The 20,553-nt window shown below is 36.2% G+C and overlaps 1 protein-coding gene across 3 annotated transcripts in view; it reads right to left on the bottom strand.

Moving 5' to 3' along the window:
* Positions 1-6,479: 6,479 nt before the first annotated feature.
* MCM8 (minichromosome maintenance 8 homologous recombination repair factor) overlaps positions 6,480-20,553 on the bottom strand; it is a 52,580-nt gene continuing 38,506 nt past the window's right edge. For 2 of the 3 annotated variants that reach the window (XM_072634413.1, XM_072634414.1), the window contains exons 15-20: positions 19,010-19,205; positions 18,241-18,460; positions 17,703-17,912; positions 16,572-16,648; positions 10,156-10,345; positions 6,480-7,523 (exon numbers count right to left, since the gene is read on the bottom strand). In XM_072634413.1, the coding sequence (XP_072490514.1) occupies positions 7,431-7,523; positions 10,156-10,345; positions 16,572-16,648; positions 17,703-17,912; positions 18,241-18,460; positions 19,010-19,205 (986 nt within the window). In that variant the 3' untranslated portion in view covers positions 6,480-7,430. Of the gene's footprint in view, positions 7,524-9,099; positions 9,233-10,155; positions 10,346-16,571; positions 16,649-17,702; positions 17,913-18,240; positions 18,461-19,009; positions 19,206-20,553 lie in introns of all 3 variants that reach the window. The other variant, XR_011972517.1, reaches the window with a different exon arrangement.

Raw genomic sequence — 20,553 nt, 5'->3', positions numbered from 1 at the left:
TAAATAACATTTATTCAGTGTCAAGTATTGTGCTAAGTTCTGAGAATACAAACAGAAAAATCCGGAGTCTTTGTTCTCAAGGAGTTTGTACACTAACTGAGTGGGACAACACATAAAAGATTTCATTAGCAGGGTAGATGGAAAAGCCTGTAAGTCCTGGGTCAGATGTAGAGTCTGGGGATCTGAAGGCAATAGAGGTAGTGCAGATGGCAAGATCCAGAGGACCTTTAGGATGCAGTGGCAAGGCAGAAGATAAAGCTTGATGGTCCTCCATCTCTCCAAGGTTGTTAACTCCCATTTAATCCAAGTGATGTGAACAGCCATGATGCTTTTCCTGGGTAAGGTCTATGGGAGAAGGGGGCAAAATGAAGGCATGGAAAGGAAGATGTGGGAATCCACTTAGTCTTTCTGGTCTTTCAGGAAAGCTCTGTTAAGAATTAACCTAAACCCAAGTTCCTTCTCTTTTAAATTTACTCTTCCTTGAGCTAGTGCCACCAATTAATTCAAGATGAAAGCTAAAATCAGCTCATACAGGCCTTCTCCAGTACTTCCCTGCTTTTTAGTCAGTGCAGGTACAGCATTACTTCTGAGTTCATTTCCCCCAACTTGTACTAGCATAGGCATGGTTAGATCCCTAGAGGTGTGACTGCTACCTCTCTTTCTATGGACAACTCTGTACATAGCTATTCCTAATTCTGTGACTCAAAAACCTCCACCAGTGTTTTTCCTACTGACAATCAGCAGATAGGCTTTTTAAAATATCTTAGAAAAGACATTTGCTGAAATGACATAACAATAAAAAATTATAGCAAGTATTTAATGCTTTAAGATTTTCAGATTGCTTTACAAATGTTATTTTATCCTCATAACAACCCTGGGAAGTAGATACTATATACAGAATAGGAAAAAACTGAGGGATGGCACTAGAATTAAGAGGGGTTGAAGAAGGCTTCCTATAAAAGGTGGGATTTGAATTGGGACTTAAAGGAAGCCTTTAACTAGTATGTCAGTAGTCAAAGTAGCAAAGGTATCCCTTCTGCAACCCAGGCATGAGGGACAAATAGGATGCTTGAAGTTGAGAGATAATGTTCCATTTGTGGAACAGCCAGGAAGTCAGTGTCACTGGATGGAAGAGTATGTGTTGGGGAATAAAGTATAAGAAGATTGGAAAGGTAGGATATTATGAAAAGCTTTAAAAGCCAAACAGAGGATTTTTGTATTTGCCTCTATATCTGGGGGCTGGGGGACACCCAACAACTCCAGAAGATGACTGAAGACTACCCACCTTTAGTAGTTCCTTCTAACCAAGAAGACATTTTGCCAATTAAATGCATCCTTGAGAGTATTTCTGTTTAGGAACATCTGATTCCAGAACAGGTGGCCAGTCCTCCCTGGTAGCAGACATCATAAACAGTCCTTCAACGTGTAGCTAATAAGATTAGTTAAGAGTCAGATTGCAAGCATATTTAGTGAGGTCAGAATATTCTAAAGAATTTATGCATCATGGAAAGATGACATTACTTTTTACAGTAATAGAGAAAGTGGGGGCTGGGAGAAGATTTAGGGGCAAAGTTAATGAGTTGTTTAAGACATGTTGAGTTTAAGATGACTACTAGACACAGTCAAGATATCTGAAAGGCATTTGGAGATATGAGACTGGAGGTCAGCAGAGAGATTGGGGCAGGATAGGTAGAATTAAGAATCATCAGCATAGAGATGGGAGGAAAATGAGAGAAGAGTGTATTGAGGAGAGAGTGATCAACAGTGTCAAAGGCCTCAGAGAAGTCAAAGAAAATGAGGAGACTGAGAAAAGGCCATTGGATTTGGCAACTAAGAGACCATAAATAACTTTGGAGACAGAAGTTGTGGTGGAATGCTAGGGTTGGAAGCCAGATTGTAAGGGGTTAAGAGAGTGAAAAGAGAGAAAGTGGTGGCATCTATTGTAGATGGCTTTTTCCAGTTTAGTTACAAAGTGCAGAAGAGACAGGGAATGATGGTGGGAAAAGAAGGATCAAGTGAAGGGTATTTTTTATTTTTTTTTTAGGATGGGAAGAGACATAGACATGCCTGTAGACAGTAGAAATATGAGGTAGTAGAGAGGGGGACTGAAAAGTGAGAGTGGGGATGACAAAAAGGCATAAATCTGTTGGAGGAGGTAGAATGGGATGAAATTGTTTGAATAAGTAGAGCAATTGGCCTTGGTAAGGAGTAAGGCCACTTCATCATGTGAGACTGGTGAAGGAGGAGAAAGTGACAGAAGGCACCTGAATGATAGATGAGGAGAAAATCCCTGGTAAATGGCATCAATTTATTCTGTAAAATATGAGGCAAAATTCTCATCTGAGAGTGGGAAGAAGGGGAGACATGGGAGATCTGAGCAGGGATGAAAAAGTTTGGAAGAGCTGTTGTGGAAAGTGGGACAGTGAGTTGATAAGGGAGGCATAGTAGAATCCTAGCAGCAGTGAGGGCTCAAATGAAGTTATGTAATATAAACTTGTTAGGCAGCTATGTGGCTTAGTAGATAAAATGTTGGGATTGGAGTCAGGAATACCTGAGTTCAAATCCAGCCTCAGACACTAGCTGTGTGACCCTGGGCAAGTCATTTAACCTCTCTTTGCTTTGATCCACTGGAGAAGGAAAGGGCAAATCATTTCAGCATCTTTGTCAAGATCCCATAAGGGATCATAAAGAGTCAGACATAACTGAACAACTGAACAACAGCATAAAGTTGTAGTGAACCCAGTCAAAACATTTGCATGCTTTTCTCTACCTTCATTCAGTCACATGTGTAGGAAAGAAAGCATTAAATGGTGGGAGTGATCCAAGGTTGAGGCTTGGCTGGGCATAATTAACAACATAAGGGAGCCAGGAATTAAAGAGACCAGGACAGGGCAGAATTGAATTGGTTTACCAAGAAACTGAGATGGAGAAAAGAGAGTGCCTAGTACAGGGGGGATAGACTCAGAGAGAATTGAGAAGTCAAGAGACTGGAGGTCATAGTACAGATGAAGAAGAGGGTTAAGTAAAGCAAGGTAAATGGAGAGGTGAAAAGGCAGTAGATAATGATTAGACGTGGGATTTTCAGAATTCTTGATCACAGAGTCGGTACATTTTTGTTTTTTTTTTTTTCAATAATTTATTTATTTTTAGATTTCGACATTCATTTCCACAAAATGTTGAGTTCCAACTTTTCTTCCCATATCTCCCCTCCCCCCACCCCATAACACCTTGCATTCTGATTGGCCCTTCCCTCAAGGAGCCCTCCCTTCTGTCACACCCCTCCCTTCCCTTCTCCCCATTTTCTCTCTTTTCTTGTAGGGCAAGATAGATTTCTATACCCCATCACCTGTATTTCTTATTTCCCAGTTATAAGCAATACAATTCTCAACATTTGTTTCTAATACTTTGAATTCCAACTTCTCTCCCTTCCTCCCTCCCCACTGAGAAGACAAGCAATTCAATAAAGGCTATATATGCATTGTTTTGCAAAAGACTTCCGTAATAGTCATGTTGTATAAGACTAACTGTATTTCTCTCCATCCTATCCTGCCCATTTATTCTATTCTCTTTTGACCTTGTCCCTCCCCAAAAGTGTTTACTTCTAATTACTCCTTTCTCCCATTTGCCCTCCCTTCTGTCATCCCCCTCACTCCATTTGTCCCCTTCTCCCCTACTTTACTGTAGTGTAAGCTGGATTTTCATACAAATTGAGTGAGCATATTATTCTCTCCTTAAGCCATAGGTGAAGAGAGTAAGCTTCACTTTTTCCCTCTTACCTCCTCCCTTTTCTCCTCCACTGAAAAAGATTTTTCTTGCCTCCTTTATGAGAAATAATTTGCCGCATTCCATTTCTCCTTTTCTTCTCCCAATATATTCCTCTTTCACCCCTTAATTTTATTTTTTATAGATATCATCCATTCTGATTCAACTCAACCTGTGCTCTCTGTCTATATATGTGTGTGTGTGCGCACGTGTGTGTGTGTATAATCTCTTCACCTACCCAAATACTGAGAAAAGTCTCAAGAGTTACAAATATTATCTTTCCATGTAGGAATGTAAACAGTTCAGCTTTAGAAAGTCCTTTATGATTTCTCTTGCCTGTTTATCTTTACATGCTTCTCTTGATTCTTGTGTTTGAAAGTCAAATTTTCTATTCAGCTCTGGTCTTTCCATCAAGAATGCTTGAAAGTCCTCTATATCACTGAATGACCATTTTTTCCCTTGAAGTATTATACTCAGTTTTGCTGGGTAGGTGATTCTTGGTTTTAATCCCATTCCTTTGACTTCTAGAATATCCTATTCCACACCCTCCATCCCTTAATGTGGAAGCTGCCAGATCCTGTGTTATCCTGATTGCATTTCCACAATACTCAAATTGTTTCTTTCTAAATGCTTGCAACATTTTGTCCTTGATCTGGGAACTCTGAAATTTGGCCACAATATTCCTAGGAGTTTCTCTTTTCGGGTCTCTTTCAGGAGGTGATTGGTGGATTCTTTCAAAATTTATTTTGCCTTCTGGTTCTAGAATATCAGGGCAGTTTTCCTTGATAATTTCAAGAAAGATAATGTCTAGGCTCTTTTTTAATCATGGCTTTCAGGTAGTCCCATAATTTTTAAATTGTCTCTCCTGGATCTATTTTCCAGGTCAGTTGTTTTTCCAATGAGATGTTTCACATTATCTTCTATTTTTTTCAATCTTTTGGTTTTGTTTTATAACTTCGTGGTTTAATCTCATAGTCATTAGCTTCCCTAAACTCCTTTGTCAAGAGGAGGATCCTAGTGCTCCTCCTCCCCCCAGGACCTTGCTCAAGGCTGAAGTTCAGATCAACTGCTCAATTCCCCCAGGGTATTTAGGGGGGGCGGGGCTGCCACTCAGGGCTGAGGTTCAGATCAGCTGTACAGTTCCTCCAGGAGGGGCTTTAGGCCAAGTGCTTCACAAATGGATGCCCACTGCTGCAGCCACCCCTGCTGTTGCTGCAGCTACCACTGCCGTTGCCTGGGGCCAGTGCTGGGGGGGAGCCCTGTTCCCCTCTCACCCAGTTGGGGAAGCCTTCTTACTGACCTTTGAAGCTTTCTTCGGCACTTATGGGTTGAGGGATCTGAGACCTTCCTTGCTGGGAATTCTGCCTCGGAGGCCTGTTCTAGTTCTGTTCCTCCCAGTGCTGCACAGCCAGGGCTGGGCTCCGCTCTGCTCAGCATCCCTTGGGTTAGACCTTTCCTCTACACCTTCCAGGTTACCTTTGGCTGGAAATCTCTTCCACTCTGTTGTTCTGTGGCTTCTGCTGCTCTAGAATTTGTTGAGTCCTTTTTTACAGGTATTTTATGGGCCGTCGGGGAAGAGCCAGTGTATGTGCGTTTTTCTACTCTGCACAGGCTTGGTACATTTTGTGATGGTAAGAATAAGGGTCTGATTATCTATTGTGATGAGAATGGGTGAAAAAAGAGCTCATAAGAGGTGAGTACATTGAGGAACTGAGTTTTTAGGGTATTTGAGGGAGAATCAATATGAATGTTGAATTCCACCTAATATGAGGGTAGGAGTTGAGAATGAGAGAAAATTGTAAACCAAGAATAATATTTATTTAGGAAGGAAGGGGGGGTAGTAAACTGGGTTGTAGGGGGCAGGGCTGATTTATAGACAGTAGTTACCAGGATTTTGTTTGATAGATATAAATATTTGTTTGGTAGATTTCAATAGCATGAACCTCGAAGGAAGAGAATTTACTGAGTGATGGAGGAAGAGGGAGAACCTGGAAGTAATAATGGGGAGTAAAGAATATTTCAATTTCTCTTCCTTAGCCAGTAAGAACGAGTGAAGGTGTTGCCAAATGCTGGAAAGGGTGGCCAGAGAGGCTGTAAGGTTTCAGTAAGAGCTAGTAGACGGAGTGGTTGAGGAAAAGATTTAAAATGAAGAGCTATTTGTTGCCTATGGAATGAACATGCATTCCAGAGGGCACAGTGAAAGGCTGGGTAGATGTAGCATGAAACTTTGGAGACACAGGGGATATAGAACAGGGTTTGGCAGCAACTTCTCATAAGATTTCCAGGACAATGGCTTACTGATGTTACCTTGATCTTGAAGGATATAAAATGTGACCTGTGTAAAGCGGTTCAGGTCCTTCATTCCTATAGGCTTATGAAAACTCTGAGACAAATGCACATATACATACAGCTGAATAGCAAAAATTGCTGTCATTCTATTTATTCTTCTAGTGGCAGAAAATTTACAATCAATATACATATATCAACTCATCTATGACTTAGTAGATAAGTACTAGGGAGCTTCAGGAGGCATGGAGAGATGAGGCAATCAGTCCTTACCACTGCTTTTATTTTGGATAAAGTTTAAACAAATGCCAAGGCTAAGTTTTAAGGGAAAAAAGTCATGAAATATAGCTTGAAGAACACAAGTACCTTAAGGAGGGGAGGTTTGGGGGAGAAAGAATAGTACCACAATGCCTCCTCCAAATCTCATAATATGTATTTTTAAGCAAAAAGTTTATTAGAAAATAAAAGGAATAGGCCATTTTAGAATCAGCTATGAGAACAAAAACAACCATTTTAGCCAGGCAAAGCTAATTAAACAAACAATAAATAGTCTTAAAATGACATTCATTAAAAAGCATGGTATCCCTAAACTGCAAACCACTCTGTAGAATCATAACATTCAGCGTGTAGGCTTTCTTCCTATCTTTAGGTCTATCCTATTTATGAAATTTTAAAGAAAAACAAGCAATCACATCCTTTTAATATTGAATTTTCATTTGCTTAGTTAAATAGCAAAAGGAATACACATAGATTAAAAAAATAAATATTTATTATACAATTAAGTTTCAATATCATCTACATCATTTATATTAAGCATAAAAATCTGACTCATTTTAATATTAACATTTTAAATTGAGAATTTCACACATGAAAACTACCTTTTGAAGAATTAAAAATCTTAAAAACTACACACTAGCTAGTATCAAGATGAAAAAGTTAATTAAAAATTAAATTTATTTCAAATATCATTTTCTAAGTTACTAATATAAATTTTAAGGAAAAAATAAGCTCCAATAAAAATCTATATATTTTTGGAACTATTTAAATAAATATGAAAAAGTGATTGAGACAGATCTCAGGTTTTTTCTGACCCTTAATAAGGAAAATGTAAACAATTGTTGGGGGAAAATGTAAAAATGAAAAAGAGGCTGCTTGCCATTAAAAAAATTTAATATTTAGTTTACCTTATCTTTTGATCTTTTATTCATGTAGCATTTCTGAGTATAAAAATTTCAGTTATGTGCTTTACCTTAAGAAAATTATATGACTAACATTAAGATAATAAATTCAGATATACTTTCTTCTACATTTCACACATAAGGGAAACTTTTTTTTTAAAGCAACTGTTGATGATAAAACAAGTTATTACTGGGAAACTCACTTTACATAGTTTGAAGCTGGTAAACTTTTGGACCTTTTTTCAGAAGGTAGCCTTGGTCATTTAGTGAGCTGATAAAATTTTCAAAATCAGCAACCTGAAAGAGAAAAGAAAATTCTGGAGAAGCAAACAAATAAAACAAACTAAAATTCTTACATTAATTATGTGTGAATATCTTTTCACATCTATGATTTCACTAGTATAGGTGTGAAGGTATAGGTATTTCATAGGTAGAGCAGTGAAGAAACTCTCTCTACCAATGCAGCCTGCATATGGATGCCATTTGCTATTTCTAGTCTTGGGATAGTTGCTGGAATCACTGAGAAGCTAAGTAACTTGACCAGGGACGTAAAACCAGCACATAATAGAGGCAGGACTTACTCCAAAACTGAAGCACTGAAGGGTTTGGTCTTGGAGAAGGCAAGTGAGAAAAGGGGTCCTACTAAAGAACATTTTAACTGAGAATGATGTATGTGTTTGTGTAGGAAGATGGGCAGACTTTATGATGGATTTAATCTGGAGAGAGACAATGCTATAGGAGAGCACCATCTTTGAGAAAGGGGTGTGCTTCCATGTGCATCATCCTAGCCAGGAGAAGGGATATGTGAGCTGGCACCCAGAGATGACATAGCACAGCCAATGAGAGACAGAATGGTCATGATGAGAGCAAGAAATAGGCCTGAACAATTTGGGACACAGGTTACTAAGAAACATAAATGATACTAGTTAAAAATAGAAATATGAATGAGTGGAACAGCTTGAATAAGGAAGGATCACAACTGAACTAAACAACTCAACTCCCAAAATGTTTAACAAAAACCCAAACAAACAAGAATTGCTGGGAAAATCGGAAAACAGTTGGGTAAAAATTAGGGTTAGGCCAATACCTAATACCACATTCTACAAAAAAAGGCAGAATGGATACCTGAATTGAATATTATACCATAATCAAAGTTAAAAGAGAACCAAATCAGTTATATTTCACAAAAACTACTGGGGTTGAATGCTGTAATTTTTTTTTAAATTCTGAACACCAAAACCCACCCCCCATATCTGAGTATTTCCATATGCACAGCAGGGCACAAAAAGTCTGTAAATTTAATGTGAATCTCCATTTTATGCCATTTGTTTTATTAAATGTAATAAATTCAGCATGTTATTTTCATAATTGTATTTATTATTGCTTTTTCCAGAACTTTCTTCTGCACATTTAAAGAAATTTTGAATAGCCAAAAAGGTCAAGGATAGTTCCCACATATACAATATAAACATACACATATGTATTTATAGTAGCACTAATGGAAGCAAAGAACTAGAAACAAAGTAGATGCTCATTGATTGGCGAATAGCTAATCAAATTATGGTATATACATGTAATGACGTATTGCTATGTTGTAAGGAAGAGTGTATATGAAGAATACACAGAAATGTGTGAAGTGAGCAGAACTAGGAAAAAATATACCCATATGATGTCCTCCTTGGCTAATGTGTTATTTAGTTTTGTTTAACTTCTTTTTCCATGTCCTTCTTTTTCTTTGTTTTAAGGAATGACTCTGATATGGGGGGTGTGGGAGGTGGGGCAGTGGGAAGAGATGTATTTGAAAATAAAAACAAAATCCATCAATAAAAAATTTTTAAAAGAAAATAAACCAAGAGACAATGAATAATTTTACTTTTGGTTCCTTTTTCTATTTCAGCATCCCAGGAGGCAAAACAAGCTCCCATTCATTCCCAAGGAACCTTCAGAGTAGATAAACAAATAACAGAATGCACGGTAGCTTGAAAGAAGGTGTTCAAGTTTGGGATCTATGAAATTAAATAGGAAACAATAAAAACCTACTACAAATTTTAACCAACATCTTATTTTACTCACTACAAGTAACTTCCTTTAAAATTCCCCTATACTCATAGATAACTTTGAGTGGAAAAACCTCTAACTTTATTTGCTTTCTTTGTCCAGTTATTAGCTTTATGCAGTTCAATAATGCCTTACAAAAATGACCACCAAACAATAAATGAGAGTATAAAGTTTGAGAATATTACTCAGGAGGGATGAGAAACATTTAGTTTTATACAAATAGCAACAGAGCTTGTATATTCTTGATTAAACATCCTGATTTCAGTAGTAGACCACTAATATTAAATTCTATAGTAACTTATCTAATGTACATATTTTGTTTTAATCAGCACTTTTGCTTACTTCTGCATTGCCTTGAGAGTGTGATGTAGTGCTTAGTGCAATGGAGTTGGAGTCATAAGTTTAAATCCCATCGTCTAAAATTTACTAGCTGTGTGACCCCTAGACTAGTAAGGTGCCCTCTGAGAACCTCAGTTTCCTCACTAGTAAAATGGGGATAATGACACCTGCAGTCCTCTTACCTTTCCTTACCGTGAAGCTGAAGTAAAACACATGTAAAATGTTTTACAAACTTTAAAAGTGATTGATAAATGTTATTGTGTAAAATATCTTAAAGCTAAGAAGCAGTGGAATGAGAGACAGCCTGAGAGTCTTAGAGACCTGGATGCAAGCACTACCTTTGACCCTTACTGAATGTATGACCCTGAGCAAGTCTCTTAACACCTTAGTACTAAACTTGGTTTTTTAGGACTATAAATCTCGGTGAAAGTGCCAATATACATTGGTAGAGCCTCTTCACTGGGAGTTCCCTTTGCTAGTGTTGTCCTTCCTACCCTCACCCCCACCAGAAGCATTGTATAAAAAATATTACCTGAATGTTTAGCTCTTTAGAAATCTGTCGAAGTTGTTGATATTGAAATAAATTATTATAAGTTCTTTCTGCAATGGTGTTGAGAGCAGAAATGAACCTTCTTGCTGCTGACCTGTTGCTCATTCCAGAACCATGTTGAGAACGCTCAAAATCTAGATTCCCAAACTCATCTGAGTAAGTTCCTAACATACTAAAACAAAAGAGATTTGGAAAATATGGTAGAGATAAAAAACAATTAGTCATAAATCTTTAGACTGTAAAAGACCACATCTTTAAAAAAATGTTTATTCTGAACTTAGAAACTAAATAAACTGACCATTTCCATATACAAAATAAAATAGAAAGAGGATTGTACATGAAGCTATAAATCCTGAGTTTCCTTTCCAATATATAATAATTTCAACAAGCAACTTTCAAGGTTTTCCAGCTTGTCAGTTTCTCTCTGGTTTTCTTTCTCTTTTATTTTCTGTGTTAAAAAAAAAAGTTTCAATGGTGTTTTTTTTTTTTTTTTTGGACAACTTATTGCTATTCTTCCTTCCTCTCCAACCCCCACCCTCTTACCTGAATAAAAAAGAAAAACAAAATTATTGTAACAAAAGATCAAGAATCTCAAGAGAAATAATGAAAAAAGTGGAAGAAAAGGGAGTTTGACAATACCAGACCTCTGAACTACAAAATATTAATCATCAAAAACAATCTGATACTGTCTAAGATACAGGCTGCCTACTGGAATGGATTAGGTACATGAACATACAGAAGCAAATGAATTCAGTAGCCTAGTGTTTGATAAACCCAAAGAGCCCAGCTATTGGAGAAACGATTCACTCTCTGAGAAAAACTGCTAGGAAACTAGAAAACAGTAAGGAGGAAAATAAGTACAGAGCATCATCTCAGATTGTACATCAAGATAAGCCCCAAATGGCTATATGAATTAGACATACACAAATCAGAAGAACAAAGAAGAAAATAAGTTTTAGATCTCCATATAGGGAACAGTGCATAACAAAACAAGGGATGGAAAGGGTCAAACAAGATAAAGTGGACAATTTTGATTACATTAAAATGAAGATTTTATACCACCAAAATCAATGTAGCTTGAATTAGAAGATGAAAAAAAAGAAACTGGGAAAAATATCTTTGCAGCAAGCTTATCTGATAAGCATCTCATTTTCAAGGTAGATAAATAACTGATTAAAATTTATAAGAATATGAACCACTCCCCAACTGATAAGTGGTCAAAAGGTATGAACAGTTTTCAAAGTAAGACATCCAGACTATCAACAGCCATGTAAAAAAAGACTCTGAATCACTAATAAATGTAGATTAAAGCATCTCTGAAGTTCTACTCATACCTGCCAGGGTGCTTAAGTTGACAAAATAAGGAACATGGCCAAATGTAAAGAGGGACTTAGGAAAGATAAGCTTGTGGGTTAACTGCTGGTGGAACTGTGACTTAAATCTAGCCATTCTGGAAAGTAATTTAGAAATACACCCCAAAAGTTACTAATATGCACATACACTTTGACCCTGTGATATTAGTGCTAGGCTTATGCCCCAACAAGAAAAGAAAAGAAAAAGAGAGGAAAAAGGGGCCTCTATGTACAAAATATTTATAGCAGCTCTTTTTGTAGTGGCAAAGAACTAGAAACTGAAGAGGTAATAAACTGAAGAATGGCGCAACAAGTTGTTATTTATGAATGTAATACTATCATGCTGTAAAAAATAATGAAAAGGATGATTTCAGAGAAATTGGGAAGACATATATGAATTAGTACAGAGTGGAGTGAACAGAATCAGAACAATTTATACAACAAAAACATTGTAAAGACAACTCTGAAAAACTGAAGAACCCTGATCAATGGAATAATTCCAGAGGACCAATGACAGAGCATGCTACCCCTGGGAGGTACCTGACAAAGGTGACAGACTTAAGGTGCTAAAGGAGACATATATTTTTGGACATGGCCAGCCATCTCATTATTTCCTACTTTGCTGCACTCCTCTGGATTTCTCCATCAAACCTCAAGAGTCCATTCAATCTGCAAGATCACTTTAGACCTGGAACTTGCACCTTATTAGTACTCTCTGCCCCTGGGACCCCTCTCCATCCAGATCTCTACATATAAGGAGAGAGCTGAGGTTATCCATATCTTCATTTCCCAACTGACTTCACTCTTCTGGATTTCTCCATCTTGCCCCAGTGCTGGCCACCTTCTCTCCAACTCTGCTTTTCTGCTTTCTTTTGTATGTTGTCTTCCCCCTTAGATTGTAAGCTCTTTGAGGACAGGGACCATCTTTAGTCTTTGTCTCATCAGTACTTAACACATAGTAGGCTCTTAATAAATGTTCATTGACCGACAATATTACTGACATGGACAGTTCAGAAATTTGTTTTGCTTGCTATGCATATATGTTACAAGAGTTCAAAAAAGGTAGGAGAGAATAAATTTTTGTCAAATGAAAAAAATTATTAAAAAAAACCCAATCCTTGAGCGTTTTTAAAATTGTCACCTCTAGCACGGTACTTTTTACTATCCATTTGTCCTTCCTGACATAATTTCTTCAGTGCCACTACCACTTTTAACTGCCACAGCACACTGGACATTGAGGTAGTAGAATCCAAATTCCAGTCATCCACGTTTCATTTCATATCTGTTTAGTATGCTCCTTTCCATTTCATCTACAAATGGTTGATTCAGTTTAGGTGGGTCTTAAGACATGCACTTTGAAAACTAATTTTTCCCTCAACTATTTTTTGCTTTTTCCTTAGGTGACTGCACACCTACCAATATGTAAGGCACTATAATAAGTGTTGCTAATACAAAGACAAAAAAGAAAATATAATCTCTGCCCTGAAGGAATTTACAGTTGCCCTTGGATACCATGATTCTTCATTTCAGCCTCCTCATTATGGTAACTATTTGGCATAAAATCAATTTCACCAACAACTGTGATAAAACACATTTTTTTAAAACTTCTGTTCATTTCCCATTTCTCAGACATGACAAAGAATTCCAATTTGAATGCTTTTTTACAGCATGGAGGTAACTTTGGATCACTGAAAAGTATGCCTACAGAACAAAGGTTCTGCCAGATTTTACTGAGATGGAAAGGATTTGAGTATATATCAGTTAAGAGAATGTTCTGTTTTAAAAATATCTAATCTAACTATGTGTTTATCAATAAATAAATATTAAATACCTATTTGATGCCAGAAATTGTATTAAGTACTGAGGACACAGAGACAAAAATGAAACAATTCCTCTACAAAGAGAGATTATATTCTTTGGGAAAGATTACATTATATGTATATGTAAAAGTATATGTAAAACATACGAAATAAGGGACAGTGATTTTGACAGGAGACACTAGTAGCTGGAGTGGGGAGCAAGGGAATCAGGAAAGGCATCATATATGAGGTAGTGTCTGAATTGATTTTTGGAGGAAACTGAACAGAATAAAGTATAGTACAAATAAAGACAGTGCATCATTCTAGTTATGGGGAAATCCTGTATGGCAGGACTGTGTGTTGCAGAATAAAGCTATTCTGGTAGTTTGGAGTCTGGTTAAAGGTTCTAAATGCCAAACAGAGAAGCATGTATTTTGAGAGAGGTAAAAGAGAGCCACTGGAGTTGACTGAGCAAGGGAATACCATGGTCAGATTGTTCTTTAGGAATATTACTTTAGCTGCTGTGTGGAGAATGGACTGGAGAGGTTACAGACTTGAGTTAGGAAAATCAATTATTAGACCATCACGATAGTCTAAATGAGACGTGATAAAAGGCCTGACATTGAGGAGCTTGACACAATTTGGCAAGTGCTTAGCTATGTGGGGTGATGGAGAAGAGGTGTCCAGGATGACTCTGACGTTGCAAACCAGGGTAACTAGATGAACGATGGTGCCTTTGATAGAAAGAGAGGTTTAGAAGAGTTAGGTTGTTTTGGGAAAAGATTATGAATTCTCTATGTATGGAAGAACTTACCACAAAAATGATAACTACTATATGATGAAATTTTTGGTTATGGTGACCCATGAAGTAGTTAAAAATACAGACCAGAACTCAGTCCTGTGTAACTCCTTTAACTCTCACAAAATGGTGGCAGAAAGCAGGACAGAAGATACTAAGAGTCATATAGTTCTTAGAATAAACATTAATTTAGCTATTAGCATTTAATATGCAAACTTTATCCAATAACTCACTAGTACATATAATACTGGAAGAACTGAACTATATCCACACTGCCATTCTTGTCACAAATGAAACTAGAAGAAATGAGGAAACTGACACTAAACTGAATGATGTCTCCTAGGTCCTCTTAGGATTAATAAATGACTTGGCAGACTTGGATTTTATCAAAAACAGAAAATAATTTGGAAAGGCATTTGGTTATCTTGCTTTTCAAGGTTCATGATAAACACAAGTAATCAGCTCATCATCATGAAACAACTTTAGCCTTGAGACCAAAGAACAACTAACTGTAGAAGGTAGAAGTAGATAAATTCTATGAAAAACTGGACCAGCCCATTCAAATGAAGTTAATATAACCTTGTTAACTTCAGTTCACTAGAGCAGTACTGACTAGGGAAATATCTGCCTTTCCACTACTACCCAAAGAAAAATCTGTGGATCATAAGGCAAAATACCAAAAATAACATGTAAGTGAGTACCAATGCCTTGCATGCTGTGAGAGGTGACCTAGAATATAGTTAGCAACCAACCAGATCTCTATTACGGGAACCACTATCATTCCAGATTCCTATACCAGATCTTCCATAGTTATCTTTGACTTTTCTCTTCCTTATATTCCCTACATTTGATTACTTCCTAAAACAATGTTTTCATCTTGTCATACTAAAAGCACACAATGGGTACAGGGATCATTATTAAAAGGAATCTCTAAATGCTTGAGATTATATGATGGGACACTTAGAAGTCTTACATTTGTACATCATGAATGCTTTGCTTCAAAATGAGTCAGAAAAGTCATTGGACATAGCAAGCACCAAATAATATCATAAAAGTAAAACCGATAAATTAACAAAGAGGAGATAACTGGTAACAGACAAAGAAGTAATCTGAGAATCTACTGTGTGTAGTATGATCATTGACTAGTGAGGGTTATAATGAAAGGTTTAATTTTGTGAGCTACTTTTGGAAGTGAGACTTCATCAAGAGGAAGTGACAGGCTTTCCTACTTCAGGAAAGCAAGCTAAGGGTTGAAGTGATAGTAGTAGGCACTTTGAGAAACTGTCTTGAAATCAAATAGTCTATTTAAAAAGATATGCTTGGGGGCATTAAGAACATTGCAGCCAAAGAGGTTAATGTCACAAGACCTGTATCACCATCCACACCACTTCACCTTTTGTGAAAACATCTTTGAGAGTTAGTTAATTGATTTCTAATAAGCTTTTGAGACACAGAGGAAAATGAAACCACCTTCAGTTACAATAATCAAATTCAGAAGCATCTCGTCAGCCTACTGCTTTGTAATGGAATCTTCCAAAAATATTTCTCAAGTTTTCAGTCTTTTTATCAGGCCACCCGAGAATATCTACATGCCTCTTTTCTCCTTTTCAGAAGGCTCTTAAACTTCCTATAACTGCCTTGGGTGATGGTCCCTGTATTTCATAAATACTGTACAGATTTTCATTTGGATACTTCAAAATCCACTGCTGTTCATCAACTCTTTTACAAGCAAATGTAAGACTGGTATTGCCAAAGTGTTAATTTCTCTAAAAGTGTTCACTCACTGAACTCTGACTTCAGAATGCTGCTACTCTTTTCACATTTAATGCCATAGCTTTCTTCTTTATGACTATACTCACTATGTCTTACCTGGAGAAAAATCAAGGTATATAAAAATCAAGATATTCGTAAGTATTGCCTTTGTCCTTGGTTCTATTTGAGTTCTGGATTCAAGTTCAAAGATTTAGTTTACATTTTAATTTGGCGTAATTAAGAATTTCACACTTATTGAGTCCAAATGACATTTTAATTTCACTGGGAAAAGCTTCCATGAAGAAGCTGTTTAATCATACTTTTCAGAGGATATACCTTAATGTCCTCCATGTTTATCGATTGATTAATATGATACTTTGTTGAGATTTCTCTTTTATTTGATCTACTGTTAAGTAGGAGTGAGGATAGTTTCAGGGCTATGCAGAACCATAATGAGCTTAAACTATCTCCCCTCCCCAAATGTCATATTTTGTATGTATTATTTTACTACTGGCATGTTTTAAATAGAGAACAATTTTCTTGTACACACTGTTATTATTATGAAAATCACTTTCACGGAAATATAGTGATTCAGTAGAAAAATCAGGCACACATAAATTAAGCTTCTAATGACAACGAAATGTCATTATTTCATTTAACATCATTTCTTAGCTTAATTTAAAATTAAAATCTTACCTGTACTTCATAATTTCAACTATGTCTTCTGCATCTTCTTTGGTTGCTTTCTCCCTTAATTCCAATCTTGTGCGAGCCTTCAACAAAATCCATAATATATTTTCAATTTTGATAGGTAATACAGTTGATATATTTGCTCCTCTTAGAATAATAGGTACAGTCAATAGAGTTGGTTATTTTTTTATGCATTACACATATGTTAAAACTGCAATTCCAAACATATTTTACCTTGAGAGAAGGCAGAGAACTGATCATATGAAACGGTATTATACAGCAATAGTATGCCACTTCCACTGAAGTCTTACTCTGAGGCCTCATCACAGTGTAAAGATGACCTTGGCTTGTCAAAGGCTATATAGGAGGAGTACAGCTGGTGGCAGGTCTACTAAAGTGGAAGGGTGTCAAGTATGAGCACATAATGGCTTATACTGTTTCTTGTCAGTGGATCAGCCTAGCTAAGGTCAAAGCAGCTCATGAGAAGTGTTGACCAAGGAGATGACAGAATTTTCAGCCTCAGGAATCACAAAGATTGTCTACTAAGGTGTGGAAGTGTTCTGAACTGTACAATAAAGGGAGTATTCACATGGATAAAGTCATGGATCCCTGAAGTACTTGTGCATGAAACCACCAAGGTAAAATAAGCAAACTGCAAATTTTAAATGTAATTACTTTGAAGTTAAGTTTTTAGTTGTCTCTCTTGTGTTTTACTTTAAGCAACAACAGCTAACACCAAGCCCTAATTTTTAAAATGATAAAGTTACTTTTTGATTATCACAAGTATAAGACTTCTGTTATCTATTGAGATTATGGATTTGTCAAATTTTCAAAGAATGCTCTACAGTGAGTTAATAAACAGCCCACAGTGAGTTAATAAACAGCCCTACTGACTAGAATAAACTGGCAATAGTGGAAGACACAAAGAAATTGGTTCATCAGCATGGTGTTTGTGTGTGTTCAACAGATCTACTAAAGGACTTACATCCTTTATTTTCTGATTGTATACTTCATGAACTATCCAGGTGCCTGTTCATGAAAGACACTAAATTTGCTTTTAAAACTAATATAGTATAGCAAAACTGTAGTAAAACTGAGGAAATAAAAACTATTAAAACATTTACAACTGAAAATAACCTCAGTCAGACGAATCAGTGACTCCAACTGCCTTGTGGTAATTGGTGTACCATTTAATCGCTGAGTCTGTTTCCGAAGCTCAAGATAAAAATCTTGAAGAATTTGAGCAGCTTCTGGAGATAACTTTGGATGAACATACTGCCGAGAATATCCAACATACTTTCTCAATAAGTGATGTGGAATTGGATCCAAGTTTTCTCCAGGAGAAACCTAAAGCAATGAATCAAGTATATAGGTTACAGATATGTAGATAAAATAGAAAGATTACTAAGATAATTTATCAAATATTTAAATTTTTTAGATATTAAGTCTTATAATGGAGATTCTGTCTCTCAAAATCTGTTTGAGTTTGATAATCTGGATAAAACTGATACTGGCCTTAACCCTCACAGTACATGAAGTAAAGGTACAGAACATGACTGAGTGTATATAATTAAGTGTATAAGCAATATGAAAATGAATATATTAATTTCTTACATCTGAACATGAAGAGAAGAAAAAGACCAAGGGGGAAACATATTCATGAGGTAATGTCTACCTTTAGTCTTTCTGATAAAGGTTTATCAGAAACGACTTCAAGCAAAGAGGTGTTTGAATCCTGACTGCTCACACGAGACACTGCAGCACTTGAAACTGTTTTCCTCTTTCCAGCTCTTATTGCCATCACATGTTCAGAAAGTAAATGGTCATGATCCTCATTTGGGGTATCCAGTAGGATAAACACCAAATCAAATCTGGATAACAGAGCACTCCCAATTCTAGAAGGTGAATAAACAAAAAGAAACAACAACTAGGAAATCTATAAACCTGTTTCCCCCTATTACTCAAAAAAAACTTTAGGAAATAAAATTTTAAGTTAATGAGTGAGAAATTTCACTTTTAAGATCAATCAGCAAATATAGCATTAAGTCCAATGGAATGGTCAGTAATTTCTGGCATACAGGCCATAGTAGTTCATGAAGTCTTCTTTTCCTGTCTGATATATTAGTGAAATGGGCATTACTTATTTCTTTCTTCTCTCCTTCTCCCACGCCAATATCGTTTACTTATTACTACTTTGCACTCAACCTTAGGCTTCACACAACTTTCCTTGGGAGGACCAGTGGCCACAAAAATATCACCTTTCACATCTTTTTCTGGCCCCATCTCTTAATAGATTGACGAGGTAGCCCTTTTTAGCACTATCAAAAGCACTGCTGAAATCAAGAATCCACCATTTGGAAAAAAAAATCTAAATAAAATTGACTTTTATTAGAAAAAAAAAACCTGCCATTTTATAGAGTCATTACCTGTAAATAAAGACTTACTTTAAATTTTCAGAAACAGTTTTGGCTTTATTATAGTGTCCCCCAACTGGGTTTGCTGCAGCAATAATTGAAGTCCTTGCTGGGAGGTTGCAGACAATGCCAGCTTTAGCAAGGCTAATGCTTTGCTGTTCCATGGCTTCTAGCAGGGCTTGATGTTGATTCCCCATCTTATCAAATTCATCTATTCCACAAATACCTGAAATTAAAGTCCTAGATTAAAGGAATAATTTGTTGTGGCATTTTTAAATATAAGAAAAGCTAATAAACATAAACATTTAACTAGATCACAATTTTAAAAGAAACATAATCAATAAATAACCTAGTACTTTACATTTAACATACACTAAATCTAAGTTGTTCAAGTTAAAATATACCATTATCTCTTTAAAAATCCAGAATTTCACAATAAATGATCAAGTAGATTCTGGCACTTCGAAGTATGAAAAATCATATAGCAAATCATGAAGAAAATTGGCTTTTTAAATTAATTAATTTTTGGTTTTCAACATTCACTTTTATGACTTTGAATTCTAAATTTTTCCTTCCTCCCTCTGCTTTCCCTTCCTCAAGATGGCATGCAATATGATATAGGCTATGCATGCACTGTCATATTAAATATATTTCCTCATTAGTGATGCTGTGAAAGAAGAATCAAACAAAAGTGAAAAACCACGAGGAAAGAAAGAACATAAAAACAACAACAAAAAAAGAAAATAGTCTGCTTCCATCTGCATTCAGATTCCACAGTCCTTTTTCTGGATGAGGACAGCATTTTCCACCATGAGTCTTCTGGAATTGTCTTAGGTCATTGCATTGCTCAGAAAAGTTAAGTCTAACAAAGTCGGTCATCGCACAATGACACTGTTACTAACAGTAACTGTTCCGTTCACTTCACTTAGCATCAGTTCATGCAAGTCTTTCCAAGTTTTCCTGAAATCCACCTGCTCACCATTTCTTATGGTACAACAGTATTCCATTATATTCATACACCACACAACTTGTTCAGCTTTCCCCAATAGAAGGGCATTTCCTCAATTTTGAATTCTTTGCACCACAAAAAGAGCTGCTATAAATATTTTTGTAAATGTTCCAAATTGCTCTCCAGACTGGTTGGATCAGTTCACAACTCCACCAACAATACATTAGGGTTCCAATTTTCCCACATCTTCTCCAACATTTATCATTTCCCTGTTTTGATGAAGACAACTGTTGTCCGTTGTATAGCTAAACACAAATGTTACATAAGACCAATATCACTCATAACTAACCACTTACTGTACATTGTATTATCATTGAGTTCATTTCAAAAAGTGATTAAATGTCATCTAAATAAAACAGAAAGTCAATTGCTGTATGTTTTTTTAAAATTATCAATTACAACATTTAATTTTCAATACTGAATTTGGAGTCATAAGAGTTAGACTCAAATACTAGATCAGCTATTTAATACCTATGTTATCTTAAGAAAGTAATTTAACGTTTGGACTTCTGTTTCCTCCTCTGCAAAATGAGAAGGTAGTAGGCCTTAAAGGACTCTTTCAGTT

This window comes from Notamacropus eugenii, chromosome 1 (assembly GCF_028372415.1).
Source record: "Notamacropus eugenii isolate mMacEug1 chromosome 1, mMacEug1.pri_v2, whole genome shotgun sequence".
NCBI lineage: Eukaryota > Metazoa > Chordata > Mammalia > Diprotodontia > Macropodidae > Notamacropus > Notamacropus eugenii.
Note: the sequence above shows the minus strand (reverse complement) of the source record. Positions and strands in the feature narration are given on the sequence as shown.